The 17,676-nt window shown below is 38.0% G+C and overlaps 1 protein-coding gene across 2 annotated transcripts in view; it reads left to right on the forward strand.

Moving 5' to 3' along the window:
• The window catches only part of GNAL (G protein subunit alpha L), a 106,576-nt gene that overhangs the window by 83,140 nt on the left and 5,760 nt on the right, over positions 1-17,676 (forward strand). For both annotated transcript variants that reach the window (XM_070942382.1, XM_070942383.1), the window contains exon 5: positions 149-246. In XM_070942382.1, coding sequence (XP_070798483.1) covers positions 149-246 — 98 coding nt within the window. The remainder of the gene's footprint in view (positions 1-148; positions 247-17,676) is intronic.

The raw sequence follows: 17,676 nt of genomic DNA on the forward strand, positions 1-17,676 counted from the left end.
GGCTCCTTTGAAGTGTTAAATATGTTACATGATTGTTTGCATAGAGTCTCAAAGTGCTAATCAAGCTTCCTGCTTAAATGTTTTAATAATAGTGGAATGATTTATTTCAATACTTTATAAAATATATTATTAAATTTCCAATTTTCAGGAATTCTTTGAACATGCAAAAAAGCTCTGGGATGATGAAGGAGTAAAGGCATGCTTTGAGAGATCAAATGAATATCAACTGATTGACTGTGCACAATAGTAAGTACCACTTCTAGGAAAATCCTTTTAAAATTATGTTCTGGGTTTTATTACTGGAAGCCAATGGAAATATGCATAAAGTGTTCCTGTGTCTGGGATCCTGTCTTGAAAGGCAAAAGAAAATAATTTCCATTGTAATTTTGTCTGAATCATTCATTTAACTAAAAAAATCTATTAACCCCCTTTGTTAATAATTACCATTACTAATATAGCAGTATATAAATTGTAATGTGTTTTTGTTTATATAATATAGATTCAGTTTTCAGTTATAACACTGTTCAAAATCCTTGAGTTTAAATAAGATTGCATATGTAAGTGTAATAGATTTGGTTTATTTTCTTTCAGCTGATTTGAATTTTTTATTTGTATAGAAGCTATTTCCTTTTAAATAAGAAAATTAGGCAGTTTGATTTTATGAATACTGGAAAATATCTAATACAACAGATAAGCTGTAAAATATACTGAAATCTTTTAGAGAGGAAAATAACGAAAAACGTACAATAACATGGTTGCATAAAGATGCACATCCTTAAACTAATACTTTATTGAAGTTTTAGTTTCTCTTGTTGCAGAGATTAAAAACAAATATAAATTTCTCATTAAAAAATAAATTTTCCACAATATTATTGTCATCACTTCTGTTGTTGCTAATTACTGCAAGATCTATCTGAAGTGGTTTAAATAAGCATAAACTAGTGGTTTATGCTTATTTATGTCTAATTGTAATGACTAAATAATGGATTGTTTGCCTAGCTGTATGAATACTTTTTAAGATATATTATCCCTTACTACTAATACTACTGTAAGATACTATACTTTCTTAAAATGTTACGTGCATTAGGATTGTGCTGATTTATAGCTATTGTGAGTACCAGAGATTTCAAATAGCTCACAGTTGCCAAGGATGTTGGCTATTCTCATTTGTTGCCATAAAGAGGGGGCTGCGGGGTTTTTTAAAACTGTCCTTGTCTAAATTTGTAAGGGGTTTGGGGAGGGGGGAGGGGGGTTGGACAGGAACTAGGATCGTGGGTTTGGGGGATAACCCACTTAGGGGAGGGTCAGGCCAGGCTGGGATGTGTGGCAGGGGGCGGGGGGATCTGGGGGTAATAGGGGGGGGTCAAGCTTGTCCAGACTGTGTTTCTATCATTGGTACTGTGAATGGGAGGGGTAGATATGGCGGGAGCAGGGGGCCATATCATGTTAAGGGAGCGCGCACCCGCTGTCTCCAAGCGGTAGGGCGCTCCGGCCCCCAAAGCTCTACTCAATTTCCTGGTTGCACAGATCCTCAGGACCTGGGCCTTCGACTGATGTTGTGCAACGCCAGGTCTGTAGTAAATAAAGCCCCCCTCATTTGTGATCTTATTCAGGAGGGGGGATTCTGGCGCGTATTACGGAGACCTGGTTGGGCCCGGAGGGAGGGGTCCCTCTGGTAGAAATGTGCCCACCAGGCTTCCACGCATTCCATCAGCCGAGGCCTCAGGGGAGGGGAGGGGGAGTAGCGGTTATTATTAGAGAAGGTCTTAGCCCGAGGGAGACCACTGTTCCTCAGACGGCCGGTTGTGAGTCCCTCCTTGTGAAGTGGGGTCATGGGGTGCAGATGGGCTTGTTGATCACGTACCTGGTTCCCTGCCACGTGGCTGCAGCCCTGCCCGAGCTACTCAATGTTATCGCCGCGGTGGCGGTTGATACCCCCAGACTTATGGTCATGAGGGACTTTAATCTGCCGTCCGTGGGTGAGGCATCTGAGGTGGCTCAAGAGTTCATGGCTTCCATGGCTTCCATGACGGCCATGGACCTGACCCAGTTAATTCATGGCCCTACGCACAGGGGGGGAAACACACTGGACCTGGTTTTTGTCTCCGGACAGTGGTTGAGTGATCTTGAGATAGGGGACATAGTCACTGAGCCCTTGTCATGGTCGGATCACTCTCTCCTTCGCCTTGACCTTCGAACCGCGGTACCCCACCGCAGAGAGGCGGAACCGGTAAGATGGTAACGCCCCAGGCGCCTGATGGAACCCGATAGGTTCCAGTTGGAGCTTGGGCCAATCTCCGAGGATCTTGCACACACCTCGGCTGGAGACCTAGTGGCCGCCTGGGATAGAGCGGCCGCTGGAGCTCTGGATCGAGTCGTGCCTTTGCGGCCTCTGACCCGGCGCCGTTCTCACCTGGCTCCTTGGTTTACTGAGGAGCTGAGGGAGATGAAGTGCAGGAAAAGACACCTAGAGAGTAGTTGGAGGGCTAGTCTTTCTGAATCAGACCAGACACTGGTAAGATCTCATATTAAGACTTACCTAGTGGTGATAAAAGCAGCAAAATGTACTCATTTTGCTGCTCTTATTGTGTCATCAGATAATCGCCCGGCTACCCTGTTTAGGGTGACCCGCTCCCTGCTCCACCAGGAAGCGCGGGAGGACCCCTTGGAGGGAAGAGCTGAGGATTTTGTTCAATATCTGCATGACAAAATCACTCAGATTCGGGAAGGTCTGGACTCCGACTGGGTAGGTCCAGCGAGGGTGACGGAGGCAGGTCTTGAGAATGTTATCTGGGACGAGTTTGATCCTGTGACCCCAGATGACGTGGACAGGATTCTGGGTAGACTGAACGCGACCACATGTTTGTTGGACCCGTGTCCCTCCTGGTTAGTACTGGCTTCCCGGGAGGTGGCGCGAGGCTGGCTCCAGGGGATTATAAATGTTTCATTGGGTGAGGGTATCTTCCCTGCCGCCTTGAAGGAGGCGGTGGTGAGGCCTCTCCTCAAGAAGCCTTCCCTGGACCTGGCAGTATTGGCTAATTATCGTCCAGTCTCCAACCTTCGCTTCGTTGCGAAGGTTGTTGAGAGTGTGGTTGCGCGACAGCTTCCCCAGTACCTGGATGAAACGTCGTATCTAGATCCGTTCCAGTCGGGTTTCAGGCCTGAGTACAGCACGGAAACGGCATTGGTCGCATTGGTTGATGATCTCTGGAGGGCTCAGGACAGGGGTTGCTCCTCTGTCCTGGTCCTGTTAGATCTCTCAGCAGCTTTTGATACCATCGACCATGGTATCATGCTGCACCGGTTGGAAGAGTTGGGGGTGGGAGGCACCATATTACGGTGGTTCTCCTCCTTTCTCCCCGACCGGTCGCAGTCTGTGTTGACAGGGGGGCAGAGGTCGACCCCAAGGCCCCTCATATGTGGGGTGCCGCAGGGATCGGTCCTCTCGCCCCTTTTGTTCAACATTTATGTAAAGCCGCTGGGCGAGATCATCTGTGGTTTCGGGGTGAAGTACCATCAGTACGCTGACGACACCCAGCTGTACATCTCCACCCCGGACCACCCCAACGATGCCCTTGAAGTGATGTCCCGGTGCCTGGAGGCCGTACGGATCTGGATGGGGAGGAACAGGCTCAGGCTCAACCCATCCAAGACAGAGTGGCTGTGGTTTCCGACGTCCCGATATAGTCAGCTGGTGCCATCGCTGACTATTGGGGGTGAATCATTGGCCCCCACGGAAAGGGCTCGCAACTTGGGCGTCCTCCTGGATTCACGGCTGTCTTTAGAAGATCACTTGACGGCCGTGACCGGGAGGATTTTTCATCAGGTTCGCCTGATCCGCCAGTTGCGTCCCTTTCTAGATCGGGACTCCCTACACACAGTCACTCATGCCCTCGTCACCTCTCGTCTGGACTATTGTAACATTCTCTACATGGGGCTCCCCTTGAGGTGCACTCGAAGGCTCCAACTGGCGCAGAGTGTAGCCGCGCGGGTGTTTATGGGAGCAACATGGAGCTCCCATGTAACACCTCTCCTGCGCGAGCTGCACTGGCTCCCAGTGGTCTTCCGAGTGCGCTTCAAGGTTTTGGTTACTACCTTTAAAGCGCTCCATGGCTTAGGACCTGGGTATCTACGGGACCGCCTGCTACCACCAATAGCCTCCCACCGGCCAGTACGTTCCCATAGAGAGGGGCTCCTCTGGGTGCCGTCGGCCAAACAATGTCGGCTGGCGGCCCCCAGGGGGAGAGCCTTCTCTGTGGGGGCACCTACGATCTGGAACGAGCTCCCCCCGGAGATACGGAGGATCCCAGATCTTCGCACCTTCCGTCGTGCACTTAAAACATTTTTATTTCATCAAGCTGGCCTGGCCTAAATCATCTCCTCTTTTAAATTTAAATTTTAAACATAAATTTTTAATCTGTTTAATTATGGGGTATTTTAAAATTCAGCCTAAATTATTTAATTTGTTTTAATTTATTTTAGATTTTGTATTTCCTGTGTTTTATCTTCTGGCTGTTCACCACCCTGAATCCTTCGGGAGAAATTTAATAAAATAAAATAAATAAATAAATAACTATTCACTTAACAATCTATAGATGTAAAAGATTAAAATATTAAAAAGATATAAGCATTTTAAAACTTTCCATTTCCCTGCATAATGGTGAAAAACATTATTTTGGCTTGGTTCTACCAATTTTCAGGAACTGTCTTTTTAATTTTGTATGTTTAATATAACCAACAGGGGAAAAGAAAAGATATTCTAGGCCCAGGATTCATCAACTGCTCTAAAACCGGGATAATAGGAATACATCCTAATCAGTAGTGGGTTCCACTTACCTTCGCTACCGGTTCGGAACCAGGAGCGTGTGCTGCGCTTCTGCGCATACGCAGAGCATCCATTATGATGTCCGGTCAGGTGGGCGGAGCCTCCCGCCACCACCACTACCGGTTCGGCCAAACCGGGGCGAACCGGTAGAAACCCACCACTGATCCTAATGCAGCTATGCATATACCTCTAGAAATGGCACATCTTTTCTTTTTCTTTTTTTTTTTTCTTATTTAGATTAATTAATACAGATGATCTCTTATTCTGAGAATTTACATTCACCATTGGTCTTGTATCTTCTTCCTTTTTGGAAAGAGGACAAAAGATTCATTCATTTTTCCTTATCTCTTAGTTAGCAACATCTATGGAAATTTTAAGCTAGGTACAGATGCTAAGAGGCCAGAAGCCTGTTAAATTATTTAAAAAACTATTGATCCAGAAATCTTGAAGCTTGGCTTTTTATAAATTGTTTTGTTGTGTTTCAAGAAAATGTGCCTGTAACTTTATGTTTGACAAGATTAAATGACATTTGCAAGCAAAGTGTAAGATCCAGTGTTTTTCCACCCCTAAGCACTGCAATTGTGATTAGAAACTCTTTATTACTTTATCCATTGCATTAAAAGACAGAGCTGTGAGAAACATTAATAAGCACTCTCTTTTTGCATGTAACTGATTTAGTGCTGAACTCTCAAATACCAAAGTGTACACCAAGCAACATTGGCTACTGATTAGATTTGTAGAGGTAGTTGCTAGGCTCTTGTCCATCAAGGTTTTTTGACTAAAAAGAGTTTGACTTTTAGATGATTGAATTTTAAAGAGGGGTTAGCTCCTTTTATTTCTTTATCAATGCTGTTGCTGGATTACTTTTGCAGTCTGAAAATAATTTGCATAAAATAGGGTGTATTTGCAGGGTGGTATTGTATGACCACTACATTCTGCCTAGAAACTGATTATTAGTGCTGGATTGTATACCCAGAAGTGGAATAATAACATTTGAACTACAGTTAGAGGTACTTTTTAAGAAAGCCACATATGCAACTATTGGAGCTGTCTCATTTTTCTTCCTAAGCAACATGTGCTCAGGCAAAAAGCAACAAAAGAATGTTTGTTGTTTAAAGAATAAACTCTCCCAGATAAACCAGAGACAGGAAACCCAACTAAATCTGCTGTTTTATGCTATATTAATAGAATCTTTGAAGTCTGAAGGTAACTTTCCACCTTCACTTTTAATTATCTGATCAATTAGGGTAGTAGGTCCTTGGTTAGTTACTTTCTCTGACTGTTAAATGACTGCAGACTCCTGCCTTTCTTATCTGAGAGTTCCCTAAGCAGCATCTCACTCCCTCATTACTCAAGGTCTCCATACATTATACTACAGAATGATACATCTAACAATAAGAGATTGTGTTTTGGTCCTATATTCCAATTTCTATCTCATAACTATTTTAGCCTGAACCTTCCTCTGCAGATCCCTTGAGGGTCAGGGACTCTTGAGAACAAATTGATTTTGTTGGAGCAAGAGGGAGGAATTGCTGAAATTATATTTCTCCTTGCACAAAGAGAAGATTGTTCTCAATCGTATAGAAACCTTTATTTCTTAATGGCCTCTGTGAGTCACACTGTTGGGAATCTGCACCTGAGCAGAATTCATGAAAGAAGGAACTCATCTGAACCCAGACCTATTTCCTCCAACAACAACCTTGTGAAGTAGGCTGGGCTGACAAAGAATGACTGATCCAAAGTCACCCAACTGGCTTTTCATGCTTAAGGGAGGACTAGAACTCATGGTTTCCTGATTTCTAGCCTGGTACCTTAACTGTTAGGCCAAACTGGTTCTTTGTGCTTATTGGATTCTCCCCTTCTGCAAAAAAAACCTCTTGACTAGGATTAAGGATCTACTTTTGGAAGGAACATTTCTTTTTACTCTAGTCAGGTGACAGAGCAACATGCAAAAACTCTATTGTACAAATTTACTATAGTAATCTAGATTCTGAGCCCCAAAACCAGGGATATTATCTTTATATTTGCCCCTTGAAGATATGCCAGCTCACAGCAACTAAACTAAAGAAATTATTTCACTGCACATCTTCCAGATCTTGCCTATTTTTATCATAAAAATGGATTTATTTTATTGGGAACAAAATTCCCTGTTTGAAGACATAATTACCAATTTCTTAGCCCATTTGGTCCAATCATTGTTCATATCTATTGCAAACTCAGCAAGTTTTTTCCTAATGTACCCAGTTTGACATGAGCTTCAGACAGGATATGCTGCAAGGCACTTACCTATCTGAGTGTTCTAATGGCAGTAGGAACTCTGCTGTGGTGAAAGAGAATTTTTCCATTGTTCCCACAAAACTTTGGAATATTTCCTATGTTTGAATGGCTAGCGAGGCAGCCAGAAATGTCCCCACTCTTTCTTTCAAACTTTCCTAAAATATTTATTCTCTATATTTAATTAGATACACTATGTATACTGTATCGCTTCAAGGATAACTCCTTAAAAGGCAACTTTCAACAATGTAATAGAAAGCATCACACAATCTGTAAAAACAACAAAATTATATAAGCAACAGTTCAGCTAAAAGATAATCTCATAAATCATATCAGTACATCCACATTAATATTGATAACAAAGGGCCTGCTAAATAAATATTTTCTAAACAAAGTTGAATACCGAGACAGAGATAAATTCTGGATCTCCCAAGGAAGGGGACTCTGTTGTTTTTAACAGCTGCTACAGAAAATACCTCCTTATTAGTTTGTACATCTCTATTTCAATCTTATTCAAAAAATATTGGGACAAATATATCAAGTTCTCCTGAACACCATTTTATATTCTCAACTCTGAGATAAATAGGGTGAGAACTAATAAGTGGCATGTATGATTTTGAACATAACATTCACCTTGCATAGCATCCTTAAGTATTTAAATTGACCAATAAAAAATAGCAAAATGAATATATGGACTAAATTAAACTCATTATACATAGAAATTCATAAATTGCTTCATTGTTTAATTATTAAATGGTTGGTTGATTGGTTGCCATCCTGCAATTGAATCACCTTGCTGCTGTCCATCCTCTTCATCTTTTACCTTCCACTTTTGAATTTGTTCCAGTTCCACCCTTAAACAGCTAGATAGTATTTCCAGTATCTGAAAACTAGATGCTATAAAGGCTTTCTACCAACTTTAATATCCTATATCCTTCCCATTTCCATTCAGTTCAAGCCACAGAAAGAGGCAATGCAGGAAAAGGGAAGCTGGTTTATGGGTCCTGCTTTCTTATTTACTCCTCACTTTAAGTACGGTATAAGTTACTTGTACTTTTGAATTGTGCAGAAACAAGGTAAAGGAAAAAGTTGTGAGACATGCAGAGATCTCCTTTTCCTTGCAATACCCCTTCCTGCTGCTGGGATGGGAAGTAAAGAAAACCAGTCTTTACGTCCTGCAGCAGAAGGGCTAGTCTGCATAGCAACTGCATTAAAACCCTCAAATAGTTTAATTTTATAGCATTCAATGTATTACAATAATACAAAGTTGGTCCTATTTTTATATGCATTCTGAATATAGCTGATAAGAATCAAACAATTTAAGAATCGTTTCAGAAGAGAGACAGAGAGAAAATGTGTTTAAATGTATATTAGAGATATCTTTAATGATTCCTACTTTTGTGCCATAATCAGCTGCATTGCATCAACTAGCACGAACTAATGTTTACCTTCTAGTATTACAAACTGGGACTTTTTTTTCTTTCCTTGCATGTGAACATATGCCAGAAATTTTTGCAGTAGGAACATCAGAAAACCAGAATATTCCATGTGAACAGATATGTATTTTAAACTTAATACCGTGGGAGTCTGCTAAATTTGTTTTTTATGTGGCAGTACTGCAGATATAAATCTTAATATTGTTTGCACTAGGACAAGGGTTAATGATTTGACTTGGAAGCCAAAAATATCTCTTTGACTAAAATATGGTTCATATACTACTGTATTTACCTGGCAGGAAGACAACCCTGAATGAAGACAGTTTCTACCAAAACAAATCTATATTACCTTGTCCTTAATAAATCTAAGATTTTCCCATTTCTAAGTTAAAATATTTTAAAAACAAACCCTCATCTTCCTTTCACACAAATACAGTAAATACAGTTAAGAAAACTAACTTTCCTCAAAATCTAGACTGCTTATCAATGACACATTTCACTTCTTATGAGCATAATTTGATCTTCTGGATGAGGTCTTAATTACATTCCTTCAAAACTATTTTTTTATCAGAAAACTCCATAAATATCTTCTATTTGTTACACTCCCATAATTCCCTTTTTTCCCTTTCTTTTTTTCCTCTTACTTCTAACTATATGTCAAGAAATAAAATTCAGGTCAGTTATCCAGTTCCTTATATTAATGCTAAGAATTAAGTCTTGAGGAAAAAACGAAATTTATGCAAGCTTTTGAAAACTATATTTACCCAAGCCTGTGGGAAATTTATAGTTTGGTAACTCTTCGGTCTTGTGTCTGTAAATATTTTGTACATTATCTAATACTTAGGAAATGTCAAGCAACTGATAAATATGTATCAAAATATACATCTGGCTACTATTTATACTCACATGATTTCTAGCCCTTTTAAGACAAACTGAACACAGTAATCATTTTGGTGCAAAGTATGTTCGTTGCTTAAATAGCTTTAAAATCAGAATACTTTTGACTAATAACTACTAATAACTAATAAAAGGACACGAAACATTGCTCTTGTTATAACAGTTCCTACACTCCTACACATGTGCCATTTAAGGGTTGGAAGTACAGGTATGAAGTATTCAAATGTGAGGTGGCCAAGGATGTGTCAGAGCTGGTCTCACTATACCTACCGGCTGCTTCTTAAAGGAGCCACATGCTTTCCTGGGCTTATGTGATTATTGTGAGGATTCAGGAACATACAAAATTGGGTTAAGGAGGTAGCAACAGAATGCAATCTTGTGTCACCAAGATCTTAAACTCCTAAGTTTCCTAAGCCTGTGCAGCTACCTATGGTAACCCAGAAAAAAACCATTGCTCCTTTAAGAAGCAGCTAACTGAGTATCTATGCCAGATCTATAAAACATTTTATTGTTTTGGATCTAAATACTGCACACCACTTGTATGAATTTGGGGATCCTCCTGGACTTGCAGATACTGCTCAGAGAACAGGAGGTAGCCATGGCCTGGAGAGCCTTTGCACAACTGTGCATTTTTCTCAACAAGAGAGAAAACAGTCAGACAGTCACTCATGCCCTAGTCATCTCATAATGAACTCTACATGGGGCTGTCTTCTAAGACATCTTGATTCACTTAACAACCATGGTAATTAGCTGAACGAATGCCGCAAAAGACATAAAATCAAGTCATTTGATACCTCCCTTTATGGTTGTCATTTTATTTATTTATTTATTTATTTATTTATTTAAATTTTTATGCCGCCCTTCTCCCGAGGGACTCAGGGTGGTGCACAGCCAACAATAAAACACATATATCCATAAAATTTAAAAAACAGTTTAAAAACATATTAAATAATTTGGCCCCTAATATTATTAAAAATTAAATGGCATAAGTCAAAAATTAAATGGGCATAAGTTAAAGACCACCTGTAATTAAATTCAATTGCCTACAGAATAAGGTACTGATTTAATAAAAATTGTCTCCCATTTGCATATATCACACATTTTCTCTCTCATGCATATGCCCCCTTTCCCTTTAGAAATGCACACGCTTGCATACTGCTTTGAGCAGAAACAGCCAGTATAAGAAGAAAAAAACAAGCTAAGGATTGGGGTTTAAAGTAATATGAGAGGAGTAGTAAATAAGGAAAGCAATTTAAGCTTGGAAAAAAATAGGGGAAGGGAAGAAAAGAGACAAAAGTTATGTTTAGGCACTACAAAATAGTTGAATTTAACCATGGAAGCAATAGGGATTAGTCATCCCATAAATTGGACGGCAACAGCTAATAGCATTCTTAGATGCTTATTTTCAAAAGCATCTGTGCTATAGTTGTTTGCAGCCATTTGTTCCTTTTCAACAGTAATTATTGGAAGAAAATCCTCATCTTTCTACCAGGTAAATAGGATAATGTCAACCAACTGGCATTTCTAAGTCTGATGTTTATATCTATCTATCAATAAAAATTTATGACTGCCTTCATGGCTGCTCTTAAACTGGTCTTTCAGATGTCTCAGCACTATCTCCCTACATGATCCAAGCACATGCATCATGTTCCTATTTTGTTCAAATTATAAGCAAGAAAAATACAGGGGAGAAGAAGCTGCCTAGAACACTTTCCCCAAATTTAGTAGCCTCTCTATTGACTGGGAATTATACAATTTGTAGTCCAACACATTGAACACTCATTTCCTCTGGTTGGGGGAAGACTACAAGCTGTCTTCACTTAATGATAATTGGAATTGGCAATTCTGTCACTAAGCACATGTGGTTGCAAAATGTAACATTATGTGATTGTGTCCCAGTACAACATCATTTGCAGCAGTTCCAATGCCATCCAGTTCCCATTGACTTTGCTTGACAAAAACCAGCAGTGAAGGTCATAAAAAGTAATCATGTCATCATAGGACATTGCAACCATCATAATTGCAAGCTGGTCAGCAGGCACCCAAATCGTGATCACGTGCCTCCAGGGATGCTGCAATGCCACGACTACTACAAGGATCCATCATAAGTTCCCTTCATTCAGCATGATCCTAACTTCAAACAGTTGCTGAATGAGTAGTCATTCATCCAGAACTACCTGTACTTCAGTACCTCTGCAGTAAGTCCAGAAAAAACAGGCTTTTCTTGTTACAAAATTGGGGGCTGTCCTTGTAGATGTGGCCATATATCAAGAGGAAAATGAGGTGTGGGGGAGAGAGAGAGAGGTTCAAAGCATTCAAATTATGATTTAACAGGCTGGGAATTTTGGTGCAGTAAGTAGCACCAATGGGAACTGAGAAAAGGCTCTGAAAATCAGGCATGTACTAGGAATATCATGCCTGGGTATGATGATCAACAGCATATTTCGGGGGGGGGGGGCACTGCAACTTTTGCATGAAACAAATAATGGGCAGATTTAACAGACATTCATGTGAGGAGGTTGATGTCTTCTAAAAAAATTAAAAATGTGTGTAATAGGAAAATAATCCTGTCTGAAGGAATATATTAAAGTTGCCTTAAATAGTTTTCACTATTTCCTTATGTCCTTTGCATAGTCCATCTTTTCCTTTTTTTTTTTTCAACGATTGAAAATTGTTTTTAATACAGATTTTCTTTCAGCAGAGATTCCACAAGTTCTGGGTGTCCCCACATTTCTAAATAAATAGCTACATAGGTTTGTAGATAGTACCTGCCATCTGTAATCAAGTGATACAAATGACATCAATTTCAAAAGTCAAGGCTATGTACCCTGAGATTTGTATCTCTAGACTATTTAAATATTAAATTTTAATGACTGAATTTCAAAATGATGGTATTTTCTCAATTCATGGAACAAAACTTATGAAATATATAAACTTTGGGTCACTTGCATACATCGGTTTGAAACAAAAAAAAGTTTCAACTAAAACAGATTGATTTTGTTGGAAAGCAAAATCCCTTTAAGGCCTCTATTAACCTTGCCACTCCATGTGAAATGTTTGGAATACTGAATGATTAGAATCATTTGCCCACAGATTATGTCATCTATTATAGCGCATGGAGTATTCTCTGCCCTCTGCAGGCTGTTTCAGTCTTATTGAAAAGGCAGTTAACAAAAGATGCACAGCATTTTAAGCAGATATTTTAAGAGTTTTTCTAGGGGCAAGGTAAATTTTTTTAAAAAAAGATCTGCCACTTAAAACAGGGTGTTGCTTATAAAAATTACTGTTCTTGAGCGGTACATTGTCGTCTATGATTTATATATAAACAAAATCTACAATTGTGCCAAGCTTCAAACTTATTGAGTAAAAATTGTCATTAATATAGCACATTTAAAAGTGCTGGAAATTGATGGATTTATCTCCATTTTTGGAGGATTGTCAAATTTCTCTGAGATATTGAAGAAACTACTGATGTACTTCATTCTAATTTGTCAAGAAAGATGGTCCAGCTTTAACTATGTGATGTTCTAGACAATAGCTCAGAAACTTCAGCTTTCCTGCCCCATTGAAGCCTGTTTTGTCCTAGCTGGTGGCAGAAAAAGTATTTTGGGGTTTGCTTTTTCGTTTACACAACATTATTCTTCGAAAGCAATCAAGCAGTTAACATTTTGCAATCAATTTGCATTCAGTCTAAAAAAAGTAGAAAAGGAAGAGGGAAAACATAGAAAACTAAAAAACATCTAGCCCTTACCAAATCCTTCATATTATTATGTAATGAGTTTCATAAGAAAGGATATAGTCACTGCAAGACATAGTTCTGCTGAGAACTTCCTTTTAAAATAATCTGAAGAATCTGAAGATATATTTGATGTATTTACTAGCATTTGAACGTTGTGGTGTATATAACAACAGCTGCCAAAGAAGTAGTTGTTTAATAGTTCTTTTTAAAATTTCTTGAATGTAAAAAAGTTGCTGAGATGTATATAATTTCAGAATCAAGAGTATTCATGTTGAATTCAGTGTGATCATTTTAGAACAAAATAATTTACTATTCTACTCTAGTACTCTAATTTACTACTTTATTCCACATAATGTAACCATTTATTTTATTTTTGAACATAAATTCTATATTGTTATTGAATAAAACAAGTGTGCATCAAAATCAATACTTCTGAGTTGTCTGCCTACATAAGACAACATTTAGAGATAGCTTGTCAAAAAAAGTGTCTGCTGTATTTCCTAGGCAACTTGGCTAAAGATACTTATGAATCTAAAGATAGATTATAATATCAGTAACCAAAAATACATTTCATTCTACTTTTTTAATATTAACAGTATTATTAAATTTGTTTGCCCCCATCTTTATATTTGTATGTATGTATGTATGTATGTTTATTTGTATATGTGCATACACACACAAACACACACACACACACACACACACACACACACACACAAAATGTCATCTTGGCACAGGATGTCCCTTTTGTGATAGTTATTTAGTATTTTGGAAATTACTTGAAGGTTTTTGTTTATATTAGTTGTAATACTTAACGTTTTTATTTCTGATAATCCGTACTGAAAATTTGCTGTTTAATAGGGAGAAATAAGATTGTAGAGATGAACTTATAGAACTGGTATGAGATATTGAATGAAGAGATGTTTGGTTTTATTTTAAGAGATAGTAGTAAGTTCTTAGTGTTGATTATACTTTCTGGGGATAAAGATGGAAGTTTTCTTTCTTTTTCTTTTTCTGCATTTTTTAATTTTTAATGTATTTATTCTGTATTTGTATAATTTTACTAGTATAATACACTGCTCAAAAAAATAAAGGGAACACAAGCAGAAGACATCCGAGATCTGAATGAATGAAATAGCCTTATTAAATACTTTGTTCGTTACATACAGTAGTTTTGTGTTCCCTTTAGTTGTTTGAGCAGTGTATAAATTACTGTATCTAAAGAACGAAGTATTTAATAAGGCTATTTCATTCATTCAGATCTCGGATGTCTTCTGCTTGTGTTCCCTTTATTTTTTTGAGCAGTATATAATCTTTAAAAAAACATTGGAGAATTTTTCTTGTTAGCACAAAATACAAAGAAATTCCAATATCTGAGGGGCTGCCACAAAGAAGAGGGGGTCAATCTATTCTCCAAAGCATCTGAAGGCAGGAACAGAAGCAATGGATGGAAATTAATCAATAAGAGAACCAACCTTTCGTATGGAGCCAGCATGCACGCGAGAGAGGGATAGAAGCGAGAAGCAAAAGGACAGGCCCAGTAACGAGGGGCATACAGTCAGCGACCATGGAAACAGTAGCTCACTGATGTGGTTGTGTCCACAATTCAGACTAAAAAGAAGGAAGACAATATGACATGTCATGTTATTCAGCTCATGGCATTGTTGTGCCCTGATTTTCATAGATGTTAAATGTTTTCTGTTAATCGTTCTCATTTCCTCCTCTCCTCTTGAGATGGAAATGGCCAGATGATAAAGATATTTTTTTTCTATATCTTGTTCACTTTGAATATATTAGAATGAATCTATTAGTAGAAGTGGGGGGCATTTGCCTCTCTTTAGGCGACTTAGAAAAAAAGCATGCCACAAATTCTAATGGTGATCTCTGAGCACTGATTGTTCCAGCTATCTTTTAGGAAACCAAGCTTAGCCCTTCTTAAGTATCAGGTTATGATTTTCTTTCTATGGAGCTTGGTTAGCTTTGTGTATCAGGCAAAACAGTCAGTAAATAAATAATTAACAGGCTACATAAAATTCTGGTTTAAATATGCTTTTACTATCATTCTTTCTAGCACTTAGTCAATCATATGGTATACCATATGCAATTCATTCACTTGTGCTAATAACGGTGTGGCTGCTTTGTCACATAGCTGGTTACTTCCCATGAAGCAGTTTTTAAAAATATACTTCTGGTTCTATTGGTGAAGCTAATTCATACAGATTGCAATTATATTAGCAAAATAAATAAAACAGTGCAAAAAAGGCTTGCTATGCTGCTTGAAATATTTAAAGCCATAAACATAAAATTTGAGTAGAGAATTCAAGTCTTACTGTTTGCTTGTGTCTATATTTACTTGGAAAGAAGTCCAAAGGACACCCAAGGAATTTTCAAAAAACTTAAGCATGGATCAGTCACTTTTCATATTTTGTTTAGAATCCCAGTTAGTTATAATATACAGATTCAGATTGTGTTTTGCAATTTACTATCTAAGAGGAAAAAATTTCAGTTGTGTATATTTAAAAACTTCGTAAACTATAATTGCTATTATAACATCAGTATGGTATGCTAAACATATACAGTTATTTATTTATCTGAAATGCATGTCTTTGAAGTAAAGTGTAATTTATAGAGCATAATTTATACAGTTGTAGAGTATTTACTTTTAAATAATATTTTTACATAATTTATGTAATCAGATCATTTAATTTCACATCCTAAATATTATTTTAATGGATGCATACAAATATTAGTTATATAGATATTAAACTGTATATCAGCATAACAGCCAAATAACTATTGTAAATGTATCTATTTTCCTTTAAGTAATGTTACCCTCACTTGAATAGCTCAGTCATGATCAATCAATGTTTTACTTCCCTTTCATAAACATTCTTAAAATTAAAAGAAGAAGAAGAAGAAGAGAACCAACCTTAGAACTAAGGAGAAATTTCCTGACAGTCAATTGAAACAATTTGCCTCCAAAAGTTGTGGGTGCTCCAACACAGGAAGTTTTTAAGGAGAGATTGGACAACCATTTGTCTGAAATGGCATCGGCTTTCCTGTTTGAGCAGAGGATTGGACTAGGTCACCTCTGGTCCCTTCCAACTCTGTTATTCTGTTGTTGTTTTTTAAGGAAAACAGCAGAGGTACATGTGAAGGAGAGTTCCCCTATTGGGAGAGAGGATTAATTTGTATATCTTTCCCATGTAAATTGTTTGAAAATAATGTTTTTCTAGATTTTCTAGATTTTATTCAACCCAGAAGCACCTCAGTGCAAAAAAAAAAAATTGTGTTGACCACTAATCTACTTTCTTTCCTTTTTTTTGTTTTTTTTTTTTTTGTTTCCTGATGCCTTTTTAAAAATAACAGGATGTAGAGATGGGGATTGTAAAAATAAACATTGTCATGCTTGTAATGGGGGGGGGGGGGCTTTCTAACAGCTATAGTCAGCAACAGGATTTCTATGAACCACCCAAGGGGGAAAAAATGGCACAAAGATGTCAAAGAATATTCAGTACCTGCCTGGCTTTCAGTGAAAAGGTGTATTTCATAGCAGAGATCCAGATTGCTGGGCTTTGCAAAAAGGGGTCAGAAAGAGCAGTTAGAGTAGTTGGACATTTTAATTGCTATTGAGTCTCAATGTGGCATGAAGGCTGGTGTTTCTTTGTTAGTGAATTTTTTTCCTAGCATTTTCCCTTCAAGTGCACTATTTGCTTTTTTTTTAAAGAAAAAAATAATCAACTGAGTATTGGTCCATTGGTTGCAGTAGGAATGAACCAAGCAGTTTATCCAACCCTGAGATCATGGGCTAAAAAAGAGAGACTGGCCAGCTTTCATATCTAAAGCAGGATTAGAATTTACAGTCTCCTTTTTTCTAGCTGATGCTTTAACCATTGGACCAAAGTAGCCATGTTATTATCTAATAAGTGCCCCCTACATATTGTCTAGCCAATGCTCTAAATGTCTTTACTACTCTAAGAAACTGGCATCCCCAATTGTAATTGATTTTTATTTATTCTTCAAATACCTGGATGCTGCAATTTCCCCCCAGCAGCTTGTGAAGTGCTGTTAAATTGTTAATTTGGAAAAATACTAGAGCACTCTTTCCTGCTCAATGCTCTACTATTCATTAAGTCTTATTATCCATCTTATTGCCATGGTAATAGTTTTTGCATACTTAGGTAAATCAGATTCTGATCTTGCTGGTTCTTACATCTCCTCTAAGGAATTTATCACAGTTCCACTTCCCTGATGGACCTATATATTTTGTGAGAATAATATATTTTTCTAGAGTCCCTAGATTAGAAAGTAAGCATGAGCAAAAATCTAATGAGAGTCAATAATTCCTAAAATTTTGTCTGAACAGTGTTTAAAACATTGACTCCCTGGAAGCTATTGATTGGTTGCATCAAAATAGATAATCTGTCAGTGTGAAAAAAAACCCTCCTTAATATAATGTATGACAAGTAAAACTGTATTTTTGTGATTTATTATGTTTGTCCATT

The sequence above is a fragment of the Pituophis catenifer genome, unplaced genomic scaffold, assembly GCF_029215685.1.
Source record: "Pituophis catenifer annectens isolate HBS135680 unplaced genomic scaffold, rPitCat1.0.hap2 SCAF_3, whole genome shotgun sequence".
Classification (NCBI taxonomy): Eukaryota; Metazoa; Chordata; class Lepidosauria; order Squamata; family Colubridae; genus Pituophis; species Pituophis catenifer.